General features: G+C 48.7%; 1 protein-coding gene across 3 annotated transcripts in view; it reads right to left on the bottom strand.

The window, feature by feature from the left end:
* Positions 1-10,872: 10,872 nt before the first annotated feature.
* NADSYN1 (NAD synthetase 1) overlaps positions 10,873-14,389 on the bottom strand; it is a 43,328-nt gene continuing 39,811 nt past the window's right edge. Inside the window, exon 21 of one of the 3 annotated variants that reach the window (XM_053560917.1) lies at positions 10,873-13,132. In XM_053560917.1, coding sequence (XP_053416892.1) covers positions 13,016-13,132 — 117 coding nt within the window. In that variant the 3' untranslated portion in view covers positions 10,873-13,015. The remainder of the gene's footprint in view (positions 13,133-14,389) is intronic. The other 2 variants (XM_053560918.1, XM_053560920.1) reach the window with 2 other exon arrangements.

Below are 14,389 nucleotides of genomic sequence, written 5' to 3'. Positions count from 1 at the left end.
GATGATGGGAATTTGAAATGGGTTTTAACAAAGAGGCCTTGCCTAGGGCATATGCATCTGTGTGTGTGTCGGGGGCTCCTATGCCTGGGGCTTCGTGTACTCCATCCATGTGCTCCCCTGCCTAGGAGCTGGTGGGTGGGAGGAACAAATATCTAGACAGCTAATCTTCGCTAAGAATCCTGCCATTTATAAATATGCGTGAGTATTGACATGCTCAGTGCTCTCTTGGGGGCAGGAGAGTGAAAACTGGTAGACCTGGCATAGTCCTTGAACTCAAAGAACATCTGGCCTCAGAAGAGAGGATGCGAGGACTCTTTACTCACTCAGGGCAGTGTGGGAGAGACCTAGACAAACACAGAGCTGACCATGACTTATCCTGACAGTGGTGCAGCAAGGAACGAGGAGAGTGGAGCACAGGCCTGGTAGAGGAGGTGCCATCCGAGTAGAGCATGAAAGGACAGTGAGGGTGTTTGCAGTGTAATAAGGCACTACAGTGTTCAGGAGTGTTTGGGGAGAGTGATCCACCTCCTAAGATGATCAGTCATTAATGCTGTTATTGCTGATGGGACAGAACTCAGGCAGGTGCAGGGTCTCCAGATAAGAAATCACCCAGTCATGAGGCTGGTACTTCTTCATTCATAAAAATATAAGGATCTGGGTGGCGCCTGTGGCACAAGGAATAGGGTGCCGGCCCCATATACCAGGGTGGCGGGTTCAAGCCCAGCCCTGGCCAAAACTGCAAAAAAAAAAAAAAAAAAAAAAAAATATATATGTATATCCATTCCCATCAGAGATAGTTGTGTCTATAACTTCTGTATTTACAGATAATAGTTTAAATAGTGATGTCCACGATGATCAGTTGGCATCTTAAGTTTACATCAGCAGTCCCCAACCTTTCTGGCACTTTTCCTCAGATTGGGGAGGGTGGAGGATGGGACTGGCAGTGGAGACACTTGGTGCTGTTGTGCAGTCTCTTACCAGGCCCTGAACCAGTACCAGTCCACAGCCTGGGTGTTGGGAGTGCAGGGTTACATTCTGATAGGTTATAGCAGTTGTGTGTAATGTCCAGGTCAATCAAGCTTTCCTTAGCCTTGGAAGCACTGAATGAGTTTGTGGGGATTTTTTATTTGCATGGGATTTTTTTTTATTGTTGTTTAATAAAGATGCTGTGATTTTACTCTTGTAAATATCTTTGGCCTCCAAGTTGTTCTCAGAAGTTTCTCCCAAATGGCCCGCAGGTAGAGGTCCGTCCCCTTCTGCACCTGCGTCTTCTCTGACCAGGGGTCCTTCTGACTCCCGTCACCCGCTCAGGAAGAGCTGAGGTGCCTTGGCCTCAGGTGGGTTTTCATTTGCTAGAACTAGGCAGAGCTTGGGAGTCCTGGACAATCAAACGGATTTTGGCAAATGGGACATATAATAGTCTGGTTCTAGAGCAGCCCTTCATGCATCTGTTTTGAAAGCCTGGATGTTTGTATGTTGGGCTCCATAAACAGAGCTGACCTACTTGGACGATTCTCTGAGGGCCAGATGGGGCAGAGTAGGTCTGCCCCTCTCTCCACCTTCTTTCTTATTGAAGCCTCTCACTGCCTGTACTAGTCAGGGCTGTCCAGAGAGACAGATTCACTAGGATGAATGGATAGATGGATAGACAGACAAACATACAGATAGGGAGACAGATGAGACCGAAGGAGAGAGATGAGGGGATTGGTACGGTGAAGGATGCTGAGAAGCCCCATGATAGCCCCCTGGAAGCTGGAGACCTGGGGTGCTGGCAACACAGCCCAGTCCAAGTGTACAAGCCCAGAACCAGAGAAGCCCAGGCTGTGCCTCAGTCTGAGGCTGAGGAAGGAGAAATCAATTTTATACTTCTCAGTGATCCAGAGAAAGCAGCAGGCAGCTGCAGAGGAACTCCTTGTCTAAAGAACAAACTTTACAGTGGGCTGAAATAACCTTGCATAAAAAAAAAGACTCCGTAACAAATAACAATACCCTGATTTCTAAAGTCTGTAGCCGTAACTATGTAGCTGATATTAAGCTGAAGAAAAAAAAGGTATGAAAGAGTTTGGAAAAAACTGTTCCCCAGAACTCAGCATTTTATGCCTTGAGGCACCTGAATTCTTGCCCGAAATTAAAAGTTCCTCCCTCTATATTGTTGGTGTAAGTGTTGATCAGTTTTTTTTTTGAGACAGAGCCTCAAGCTGTTGCCCTGGGTAGAATACTGTGGCGTCACAGCTCACAGCAACCTCCAACTCCTGGGCTCAAGCGATTCTCCTGCCTCCGCCTCCCAAGTAGCCGGGACTACAGGTGTCTGCCACAATGCCCGGCTATTTTTTGGTTGTAGCGTCCTTGTTTGGAGGCCCCAGGCTGGATTCAAACCCGCCAGCTCAGGTGTATGTGGCTGGCACCTTAGCCGCTTGAGCCACAGGCACCGAGTTGATCAGTTTTAATTCACTGTTTTCCTGCAACATTTCTAGTTCTCTGACTGGAGAAACGAGCAGGAGGATTGGACCAGGAGACTCTGGGGGCTTCCCTACTCCGGGTGTAGCAGCCTTTGGGGGTGCTCCCCAGCACCCTGACACCATTCCCTAAGAGTACCCCCCATGCTGATTACGCAGATGGGGCGCCTCGGCAGAGTGGTGGGGAGGTCCCACGGAGGTCCTCTGTGACGGCAGCTCACCAACAGAGAGGGTTAACATACAGGGAAGAGCACGTCTGGACTTCCGTAAGGACTGGTTTAAAAAGGGGTATAATGCCAGTCAAGCCCACTGCAGAGAGTGGAAGAGGAGCTTGACCACCTTGAGGTGGGAGTCCCAGTAAAAAGGGACAGGAAAAGGAACCAATTTCCATGCGGCATATGGGGCCTCAGCAGGGGCCTCCATGAGGCAGAGGGCTTCAGCAAAAGTGAAGGGATCAGGAGGAATTGTTTAGCCTCTGCGAATAAGTGGTGTGTGAAAGGGTTGTTAATGAAGCCACAAGGGGGGTTCACTCCACAAGGGGGGTTCACTGTTTCTCCCTGCACAGGAAGCCAATTCTGAGGCAGCGAGTATTATATCAAGGAAGAAAGGATTTATTTCAAAGGACACGTCAACTGGGAGGGGGAGGCACAGGCTACCTCAAATCCACCTCCCAGATTAGCAGGGGTTTCATTTATTTATTTATTTTTTATTTTTTGAGACAGAGACAGTCTCACTGTTGCCCTGGGTAGAGTGCTGTGATGTCCCAGCTCACAGCAACCTCGAACTCTTGGGTTTAAGCGATTCTCTTGCCTCAGCCTCCCAAGTAGCTGGGACTCCAGGCGCCCGCCACAACGCCTGGCTACTTTTTTCTTTGTTGTTGTTGCAGTTGTCATTGTTGTTTAGCAGGCTCGGGCTGGGTTCGAGCCTGCCAGCCTCGGTGTATGCCCTACCCACTGAGCTACTGGCGCTGCTCCGGATTAGCAGGGTTAAAGGGTTTTTATGGAAGTAATGCACAGAAGGGGTGTACTCCATGTGTGTTTGGGGTGCGTGCAGTGCACGCAAGTTACATACTAGTTCATGATTCATCATGCCCATGAATAAACAATGGTGTGCAAATCCTTCCCCAGGGCGGGAATAGTACTATAATGAGCTAGAGGTTAGTGGTGTTTGTTCCTCCAGCCCTGTGCGCAGGCTCAGTGGCTCTCAGTCACAATCTGTGGTGGCGCGTCACTTATCTTGGCTTTCTCCAGATGTCCTGGTAGAGTAAGGCTCTGTAGTTATCTCAAGGCTGCAAGGAGGTTCTGCTGTTTCCTGGGAAAACTCAAAGAAATTGTGTCAGTGTACAGAAAATTACAAAGTTCTGTCCAGCAGTTTGTCCTGAGACCTGTCTCTTCTCTGCTTTTTCTAAAACTGCCGTGGCGAGGCCCCTGGAGCTGAGTTCACCCTCCTTGTTTCACCCCTGGCCAGTCAGGGGTCTCTTAGCTGCCGGCTTCAGTTCTGATGCCAACATGAGAAACCCCTTTGGAATATGAGGGAGCTAAGACACTAGGGAATTGCAAAATTTTGTTATGAAACCGGTCATGATTTCCCCCCTTGTTTTTGTTTAGTTTTCAATTTTGATCTGGCTACTTCTTGTTGGAGTAGGGTGAAGTTGGGGTTCCAGGAATGAAAGTTTTAAACTTGTTGAACATTTTCTCTGGTCATAGGTGAATGATTAAAGGTTTCTAGTACTATGACCTGAGTGTTTCTGTTTGTTGTTTTGAAATAATATCATCGTCCATATTTAATTAATATATTGATTGTAAGATAAATTAGGGAAATCAGTAGTAAGAGGGAAAGCCTGTGCTTTAAGATTTTAGAAAGCATAGAACAAACAGTTTGAGGAACCAATGAAAATAGGTTTGAGAACCAATTTTCTAATGTTCAGTCATTTCTGTCAGCTTGCTGTAACTACAAAGTTTGTTGTCTGATTTTATTAATATGTGTTTTTATTTCTGTGGAGGTGTTTATTTATTTATTTATTTATTTATTTTTTGCAGTTTTTGGCTGGGGCCAGGTTTGAACCCACCACCTCTAGCATACGGGGCCAGCGACCTACTCCTTTGAGCCACAGGTGCCGCCCTGGAGGTATTTATTTAAGTACAGCATGAAGACTTGGTATAATACAAACAATTTTTTGTTCTATAAAATATAGTCAAGAGCTATGCGATTACCAAGAACTACTTGAGCTAAAGAGTTTAAGGATTTTTGTCGTGCAGCTATTGCTAATGTATTTTCATTGGCAATTGATTGTAAAGTCATGGATGGGTTGTGAAGCTCATCGGGGTAGGCTGCCTTTCCCCACCAGGGAAGTAGGGTGTACCTAAAAAAAATAGTTATTTTCATCTGGGATTTTTCTTGGAAGATACTGTTTTGGGGCTTGCCAGATGGAGTCTTTTTCTTACAATTTCTTTAGTTACTTTGGAAAACATTTTTAGGGATCTCGTCTAATGAGTTACTTCGGATTTTTTTATGGACTGAGAAAGGGATGGTTAGCAATTTTAACTAACAAGTGCCTTCTATTGTTTAGCTGTTTACACAATCATAAGCCCAGGGGTTCCTTCAAAGATTTGTCCAAAGGCTGCACACAGGGTACCTGTTTTCATTTGAAGGTTTATAGAGCCATTTTTGGGCAACATTAGGGTTAGATTTTTAAAGTAATGATCTGTATAAGGAGTTTGCCTAGTCCTCCTGGGAGCTGACAAGCTTTTTAAGCTTTGGGGATGTATTCTTTGCTGGCATATTATGGCACAAATAGGGGTTTTGTGATCTGTGTTAAAAGTGTTAAAATTTTTTTCGTAAGGAAGTCTAGAGAGGATGGTGCAGAAAAGATGGTGATAGATGAATTTTTACAATTGGTTACGCTGGTGAGCAGGTGGGTTCTTTGTGTCACTTTGTACATACGTAAAATCTGCTAACAGGCTTTATAAGAAAGAAGCATGGGACTTCTGAGTGTGGAAATATTAGTCGTACCTTGTAGGTGACTCGGGAAACAGAGTTTTGTAAGTTCAGTGTATAGGAGGGCATGTTAGTGAAACTGTATACAGGGACAACTCTAGGGTTAGAACGGTCTAGTGTCACACGAGGTGTGGGATGACAAACCTAGCAATGAGACAAGTTAGCAGAAGATGCAATTGTTTGAGAAATTTTGACTGAACAGTTTTTTTGCCAGGTAAACAGAAGTCCTTGAAGGGGATAGAACTAAATAGAATATGTAACTTCACGCTATTTATTTCTTTGTTTTGTGAAAGAGGAACTTCAGATCTTTTAGCAGCTCACAAGTCTATTGCTCTTTCAGTTTCCGTGAGGATGATGAACTTTGAAGTGGTGGATTCTTCAGTAGGGATTTTTTTTTATTCGAGTGTGACGAATCCATGGCTTAACTCTTCTTGCAAGTTTAACCCCGATTGTGTTGTCGGAAGCACTTTAGATTTATTTATTTATTATTTATTATTATTATTATTTTCTTTTTAGAGACAGATTCTCACTTTGTCACCCTCGGTAGACACAGCTCACAGCACCCTCCAGCTCTTGGGCTTAGGCGATTCTCTTGCCTCAGCCTCCCAAGTAGCTGGGACTACAGGCACCGCCACAACGCCTGGCTATTTTTTGTTGCAGTTTGGCTGGGGCTGAGTTTGAACCCACCATCCTTGGTATATGAGGCCGGTGCCCTACTCACTGAGCCACAGGCGCCGCCCAAGATTTCTTTTCTTTTTTTTTTGGCCGGGGCTGGGTTTGAACCCGCCACCTCCAGCATATGGGGCCAGTGCCCTACTCCTTTGACCCACAGGCGCCGCTCTGTCGGAAGCACTTTCAATGGACCAGTCCACTGTGGCTGCCGTTGGTCTTCAGGATGTTGACTTTTCAAGGTTTTTAGCAACTTTGTCATCTGGTTTTATGGAATGCAGGCTCCTGGAGCCTGGAGCATATGGGAAGCAAACTTAGAAATACTAGTTAGTATATTATCAATCTGTTTTACATATAAGTGAGCCTTTATCTCTGGGGGCAGACATTCATTGGGGGAGCCTTTCGTGGAAGCTTTTAGGAATGGTTTTTTATATAATATTTCAAAGGGGCTAAGCCTCAACGTACTTCTGAGGGCCACCTGAATTTTCAACAGGGCAGGGAATAATGTTTTGTTCTGAGTTAAATTGGTTTTTTGACAAATTTTGGAAAGAGTTTTTTTTAAAGTCTTATTTATTTGTTCAGTTTTCCTTGAAGATTGAGGTCTTCCTGATGAAGGCAGTTTTCACTTAATGTCTAAAATTCTTGATATTTCTTGGGTGATTTTGGCAACAAAAGCTGTTTTATTATCATTTTGAAGAGTTGATGGAAGTCTAAACTTAGGAATAATTTTTTTTTTTGAGAGAGAATCTCAAGCTGTCACTCTTGGTAGAGTGCTGTGGCATCACTGATCACAGCAACCCCCAACTCTTGGGCTTAAGAGATTCTCTTGCCTCAGGCTCCCAAGTAGCTGGGACTACAGGTGCCCGCCACAACGCCCAGCTGTTTTTTTTGTTACAATTGTCATTGTTTTTTAGCTGGCCTCTGCTGGGTTCGAACCTGCCAGCCTCAGTGTATGTGGCCGGCGCCCTACCCACTGAGCTACAGGTGCCACCTGGAATTTTTTTTTTTTGGCTGGGGCTGGGTTTGAAACCGCCACCTCCAGCATATGGGGCCAGCTAGTCCTTTGAGCCACAGGCGCTGCCCTGGAATAATTTTTTTTAAAGTGTCTCAGTGACTTCTGATGTTCGTTCAGTCCTGGTGGGGTAAGTTTCAACTTATTTTGAGAAAGTGTCAACCAAGTCCAGCAAGTAATGAAAATTTCCAGGGACTCAAGGCATCATGGTAAAGTCTACTTGCCAGTCTTTTCTTGGGCAACATCTTCTTCATTGTGTTCTGGAGACAGAAACTTCCTTTCCTTCCAGATGTGCTGCGTGACTGTGGCTAGTGTTGGTGGCCATGGGTCTTTGGTACATTCTGAGGCTGTTCCCTCCTCTTGGCCCTGCCCTACGGGGCCTGAACTTCCTGTATTTGCAATGGGGGAATTCCTGGGGCCTCCCTGTCCCAGGCCTGGGCTGTCTTGGACATGAGGTGCTCGGGCTCCTTTGGTGTCCTTGGCAGAGCTCAGGAGGAAGCACTGGGACCTGCCCCCCGGCTCCAACACCAGGTCCCCTCCCGAGTCACTGTGTGGGCCAGTGACGAGCAGGGAGTGCCCAGCCCCTGCAGCCCTGCTCCCCAGCTTCCTCCCCCTCTTCCTCTTCTACTCTCAGAAGCGGCTGGGCCCCCGACAGGTCCTGACCCGCGAGTTCACTGGCTGTGTCTCGGAGGCAGGGAGGGCATGTGGGAAGATGCCTCCTAAGCCCTCCCCAATATTCTCCTACTCCTGCCCTAGACGGCCCCTGAAGCTCTGAGTTAGGTGGGACCTGTCTGTACAAGCTGATGCCCAGCCTGGAGCAGCAAGTGCCCCCTGAGAGCTGCAGAAGCCCCTCACTCCTGAGCACCCCCAAGGAAGCCCCTCACTCCTGAGCCAGGGAGTGGGGAGAATCAGTGTCCTAGACCCAGACAGGACTCAGGGAGAGGGTATGGAGGGACCCCAGCCCACAGCCCACACCCAGAGATTGGTTGAGTGTGGGAACTTTCCAGTCTTGGCATGGAGTAGGCAGCCCCAGAAGGCAGAGGGAGACCCACCTGCTGTGGAGACGGGCCCCAAGGTAGGAGCAAAGGGGGTGGGGGAGAGTGAATTATGAACCAGGGTTGGAGCCCAGGCCAGCCAGCTCTGGGGAGATGGCCTAAGCCAGGGCCTTGTTCCAGGGTAGCCTGATATCTCCCTTGCCTCAGGTGGACACCCCTCACTCTAGGATAAACCACCTACAAGGAAGACCTCAGTGTCAGACTTGGGGCACCACACAGGAACCATGAACATTCCAGAGACCCTGGTCTGTGGACTGTGGCCCTGGGAGGGCCAGATGGCTTCAGGGAAGAAGCTGAACAAGCCTGCTTTCCCCAACCCAAGCAGAGAAGCATTCCAGGCTGGCCCTCCCCAGCTAGCAGCCCACCCGGCAACTCAGAGCCTGGTCCTCCCCAATTCTTGCCTGGCTTCCGCAGAGCCCAGGGCAGCAGGCCTCTTGGTGGGGGCCTCCATGACTCAGGCTGTGGCCAGCTGGTCCCTATCACCATACAGGCTACTGGTGGTTTAGAAATTCCTTTATTGGGGTGGCGCCTGTGGCTCAAGGAGTAGGGCACCGGCCCCATATACTGGAGGTGGCAGGTTCAAACCTGGCCCCGGCCAAAAAAAAAAAAAAAAAGAAATTCCTTTGCTAGGCATTAATGCCTAAGCTTCCAACACACTAGAAGGTTGGAGCCCCCTGGTTTCCTCATTACAACCTTTACAACTACTTTTGCCATCCCTCCTAAGACATGTCAGGCCCTCCCACTCAATTGGGACCCTGTCACCAGGTCCTATTCAGCCCATGGAACACCCAGAGGCAGGGCCGGGGTCCCTTGCAACCCCCAATGGTGGGTTCTGTGTTTGCCCACTTTTAAGGGGCAGGGACAGGCATGTTCCAAAGAAGAGAGGAAGACCTGCAGGCCCAATGGCCTCTCAGCCTGGGCACATCTCTCTGGACGGGGAAGGCCATCAACTGCAGCATGCAGGAGGGCTGGGTGAATGTGGGGATCCTCCAGCCCGAGACAGCTAGCAGTGGCCCCTGCCTCTGGCCAATGCTTGGGACAGAGCCCTTCTCCCAGGGGACATGTCACAGAGCCAGGGTCTCCCAGCCCAATATCAAGTCAGCTCTTGGAAAGGGAGAGAGATCAAGGGCACTGAGGGCCCCCAGCAGCCAGGATGACCAAACCCCCCAGAAACCAGAGAATTGCTGATGATCAGAACAACACAGGACAGGTCCTGTGAGAGCTGTGTGAGCCCTGCTGCTGCTGCTGATATGGCTGCCTCAAAACCTGATGGTGCCCAGCTGGCTGCCTAGAGCCCTGCTGCTCCCAGCTGGCTACTGTCAGCTCTGCTGCTGCTAACTGGGCTGCTGCGTCCCCATTTGCAAAGTGGAGGTAGCCAGAGCCTTCTCTTGTCCACCAAGGCGGCATCTGGGAACTACCAAGCCTTCAACACCAACTGGCCTCCCTGGTGAGGCAGAAGGAATAGCTCCTAAATGCACTCACAGGAGGACGCCAGGTTGGACAGGCTCCCACCCCATGAATGGCCTCATTCTGGCCATCACCAGGGCCTTGCTCTTTGAGTGGGAAAAGTGGTCCCCAACTTGAACAGTGTCTGGTGGCCTCTGGGTGGGTTGGCTACTAGCGGGGCATCTCCATTGTGGGAGGGCCTTCCAGGAGGCTCTGGCACGCCTGCTGAACTTGGCACTCATCCTCAGGGTGAGTTGAATGGCACCTGCTCCCCAGGGAAGGCCACACTGTGGCCAGAAGGCACTGTTAGGAAGGTCAAGGCATGCCTCCTAAGAAAGCTGGCAAGAGCTTCAAGATCCCATTCCTATGGGGACTGAATGCAAGCAAAAGGACCAAGCCCTGAATGACAGGACTGGGCCTCCTCTTCAACTAGATAGTGGCTTCCAGCCATCATCTTGTTTTTTTTTTTTTTTTTTTGAGACAGAGTCTCACTATGTCACCCTTGGTAAAATGCTGTGGCATCACAACTCATAGCAATCTCCAACTCTTGGGCTTAAGTGATTCTCTTGCCTCAATCTCACAAGTAGCTGGGACTATAGGCCCCCGCTACAATGCCCAGCTAGTTTTTACTAGAGTTGTTGTTGTTTAGCTGGCCCGGATTGGGTGTGAACCCTCCAGTCTTGTTGTATGTGGCTGGTGCTGTAACCACTGCACTACGAACACCGAGCCAGCCCCCATCTTATACAAAAAAACCCAGCATGTGTGTTCTCTGGGTCCTCGCATCACAGCGCCATCTGGTGTCCAGGCAATATGTTGTAATATGCATACATATTTTTTGTTCTTTTTAACTTTTTTCCAATTTTTTCCTTAGTTTTCTCTGTTGTTTTTTGCTTAGTTTGGTTGTATTTTAATTTTTTGCTTTCTTCAATAGTAAGGGTTTCTCCTCATTTCTCCATTTCTGCTATGGGTTTTCAGCCCCTTTTATTCTTTTATTTTTTATTTTTATTTTTTGCAGTTTTTGGCCCGGGCTGGGTTTGAACCTGCCACCTCCAGCACATGGGGCTGGCGCCCCACTCCTTTGAGCCACAGGCGCAGCCCAGCCCCTTTTATTCTTTCTTTTTTCTCTCCTATTCTCTATCTTTTGGAATAGATTTTAAAATTATTCTCATCTTTCCCAAATAAAACAACTAAGATATCCCTTTTTTCTTCATCTTATGTAATTTTCTTTATCCTTATTATTTTTTCTTTCTTTGCTTTATTCTATTTCATTTTGTATTCTATTTATGAGATAGAGCCTCACTCTGAGGTCTGGACCGGGGGTAGTTACAGCATTGGTCTGGCTCAAGGAGGCCACAAGGTCATGGTCTAGCGCATCCTTCTAGCTTTGGCCTTTGGAGAGACAGCATTGGTAGGTCCCTACTGCAACATACTGGTGATTTTTTTCTATATTTGGTGGAGGTAGGGTCTTGCTTTTGCTCAAGCTGGTAAGGAGTTCAGACTTTGAGGGACCCACTTAGCCTGGCCCCCTGCAGCCCCGGAACTGTGGGTGAGGGTCAAAGCACCCAGCTGAACACCACCATTTCTCCTCTCTCTGTCCTTCTCTCCTTTTTTTGTTTTTCAATTTCGCCTCCCCCCCACCTTTTTTTTTGTTTTTCTTTCCTTTCTCCCTTCCTTTTGGTATAAGACCACTTCATCATCTAGGCACAGAGAAAAGGTAATTGAAAGGGAAGGAGGTAGTGAGAGGAAAAATTATGGACAGGAAGTAAACAAGAAGAAACACATGAGGAGGAACTGACAGAAAAATTCTGGCAACATGAAAAAAACAGAACAGAGCAACCCCCCGAGCCACAGGGTCCTCAAACCGCAGCCCGCGGGCCACACGAGGCGGTGTGATGGTATTTGTTCCCGTTTTGTTTTTTCTCTTCAAAATAAGACATGTGCAGTGTGCATAGGAATTTGTTCATAGCATTTTTTTTTAAACTACAGTCCGGCCCTCCAACGGTCTGAGGACAGTGAACTGGCCCCCCTGTTTAAAAAGTTTGAGGATCCCTGTAAGGGCATGAGGTAGCTCCCACAGAGGATTCCACCTATAAAGCATTAATGGAAATGACAGAGAGGGAACTTAAAATATGGATCACAAAAACTATGAAGGGAATTGATGAGAAAGTGGGAAATAACCAAAAGGGAATCCAAACCCTGCCTGACACCTATTTTTGGATGGTCCAGGAGACAAGAACGTTTTTACATTTGTAAATGGTTGGAAAAAAAATAAGACATGAAAAATCATATGAAACTCAGATGTCAGTGTCCACAAATGAGGTTTTACTGGAACACAGTTATGCTGTTCATCATGTATGGTCTGCAGCTGCCTTCGGCTGTGGTGGTAGAAGGTTCTGGGTTGATGTTGCTGGGACCCAGTCTGGAGAACAGTGGGACAGTACTCTGGCTGGGGCCACCACAAATGTGCAGGGAGCCCTGGGCTATCCCGGCATGCCCTCAGGCTGCTTTGCCTTGGTGTAAATATTTCAGCCAGACCTGTAAGGGCCTCCCAGTCACTGGGGGAAGGTTCTTGTGCATCTCGGTGCTGCCTCGCCCATGACAGGTGTCAGCAGCTTCCTGAGACTCTGAACAAGCTCTGGGCCTGATGCCAGGGGACGTTCCCCTCTCCAGGAAGCAGGCTGGTCTTGTCAGTGTTGGGGGCGTTGGACATAGCCCAGGATCCCTCAGCAACTCCCACATGACTGGAAAGGAGCCCATAGCTTCTCACTTGCCGAGCTATGGTGATAACCTCAGCTGATGGGCCACTGCTTGACAACTGGGGAGACACTGGCCCTATCACTGGTCAGACTATTCTGCACTGGAAGGACACTGCTTGTCACTGGTGAGTGTCCTACACTGGAGGGATACCATCTTCTAGTTGGGGACATCACCCTCTAATTGGGGAGACTGCCCTATTATTGGGGGCACAATTGGAAGATGAATGTGGGTGGTAGAGATTTCTGCTCAGGACACCTCTCGAGGTCAGGAAGCTGCTGCCCTTGTTCTTGTTGGAAAGATGCAGCCCAGACAGGCTGGAGGCTCCTAACCCCGCAGCTCTCATTAAGCTGCCACCGAAGGGTGGGGAAAGCACACGCAGCGCAGGGGGCTGAGATCATACCAGATTTATTGTAGCCTCTTCCTAAGGAATTAGGATGAAAAGATCCCTTTCCCTCAAAATGGAAAACCAAACTTGTTGGGTATGCTGCACCAGGTAGGATTGGGACAGGTCCTCACTGTGGCTACCAGTGTCACCGTCAATGTGATGCTAGGGTCCTCAAGGAGAGGGGCCTCCGGGCAGGACTGACCCTCAGTCCACGGCCTGGTGCTGTTGCTCTGCCTTCTCAAGCTGGAGAACCTGAAGAGAGAAATCCAGACACCACAGTGTCTCTAGACAGTTGTGCTGTCAAATACACCAGAGAGGGACACCACGGTCCATGTGTGGACTCCAGATAGTCGTGCTATTGAAATACACCAGAAAGGAGGTTGCAAGCCTGGGGCTGGAAAAGTGAGTTATCAAAGAGCCTTCCTGGGATACTGCAGCGTGTGCTTGGAGAACGGGAGGGTGGGTCTCAACACAGGCACGGGGTCCCTGCAGACTGAGTGCAGACATTTTTATCTCTATCTGTGTGTGTGTCTCATATTTCCACGTGTGTTATTCTTCAGGCTGTACAGCATCTGGGTCCCCTGCCCAGAATGGGGATCCATCTCTGAGTGTGTTTCAGTGCGAGCCAAACCCCTGCCCCCACAACAGGGCTGAGCCAGGAGCAGTGCGGCCAAGTGATGGGCCCATCGCCAGAAGCTTGGTTGTTTGACATCCTGGTGATGCAGTGACATATGGGATGGCAGAGCACTGGCATCAGCGGTGGCAGGCATGGAGAGCGGCCATAGCTGAGGATTTAGGGCAGTGACCACCTGATCTGGGAGCCCCAGTGTCCCCAGACCTCACTGACCTACCCCTCTCCTCTGCCCTCCAAGTCACTCTCCCAGGGAGTTTCATTCCACCCAAGTCAGCCCAACACAGCCTTCCCTCCTGGCATCCAAGAAGCCCCCATGCTTATTCAGCCCCATATGTCCATGTTCCTTGACCCGGGCACTACTGACATTGAGACCAGACAGTTCTCTGTTGGGGTGGAGGTGGGCCCATCCTATGCCCTGTGGGGTGGTCAGCAGCACCCCTGGACGCTACCCACCATGCCAGCAGCACAGACCCCTGCCAGTTGTAACAACCAAAAACATCTCTAGATGTCACATAATGTCCCCTTAGGGGAAAATTATCCCTGACAGAGAACCCCTGTAAACTGGGTCTGTCCTCGGTTCACAGGTCACCTGCTTGGAAATGCTGTTGCTGACTAGCCAGGTTTAAAGCAGCTTCCTCCTGGCCCCAAGTACTCTCAGGCTCAGCACACTGGTAACAATTCGTCAATGTTAAATGGTCCCTGTGTTGACCAATTGGCTGTCTCCCACCAGATTCCCCACCTGCCTTTGGGAGGACCACGTCTAACTTGCTGTAGACATCATCTGGCTCCCACAGCTTGAAAAAGGGGAGGAGGGAAGGACTTACACTTTTTTTTTTTTTCAGTTTTTGGCTGGGGCTGGGTCTGAAACCACCACCTCCACCAGATGGGGCTGGTGCCTTACTCCTTTGAGCCACAGGGCTGCCCTTGGACTTTTACTTTTTAATGAATTTTTATTACTGCTTTCTCTGTTCTTTTTTT

Source organism: Nycticebus coucang, chromosome 14, assembly GCF_027406575.1.
Source record: "Nycticebus coucang isolate mNycCou1 chromosome 14, mNycCou1.pri, whole genome shotgun sequence".
Classification (NCBI taxonomy): Eukaryota; Metazoa; Chordata; class Mammalia; order Primates; family Lorisidae; genus Nycticebus; species Nycticebus coucang.
The sequence above is the reverse complement of the archived record's forward strand: the minus strand, read 5'-3'. Positions and strand labels throughout refer to the sequence as shown.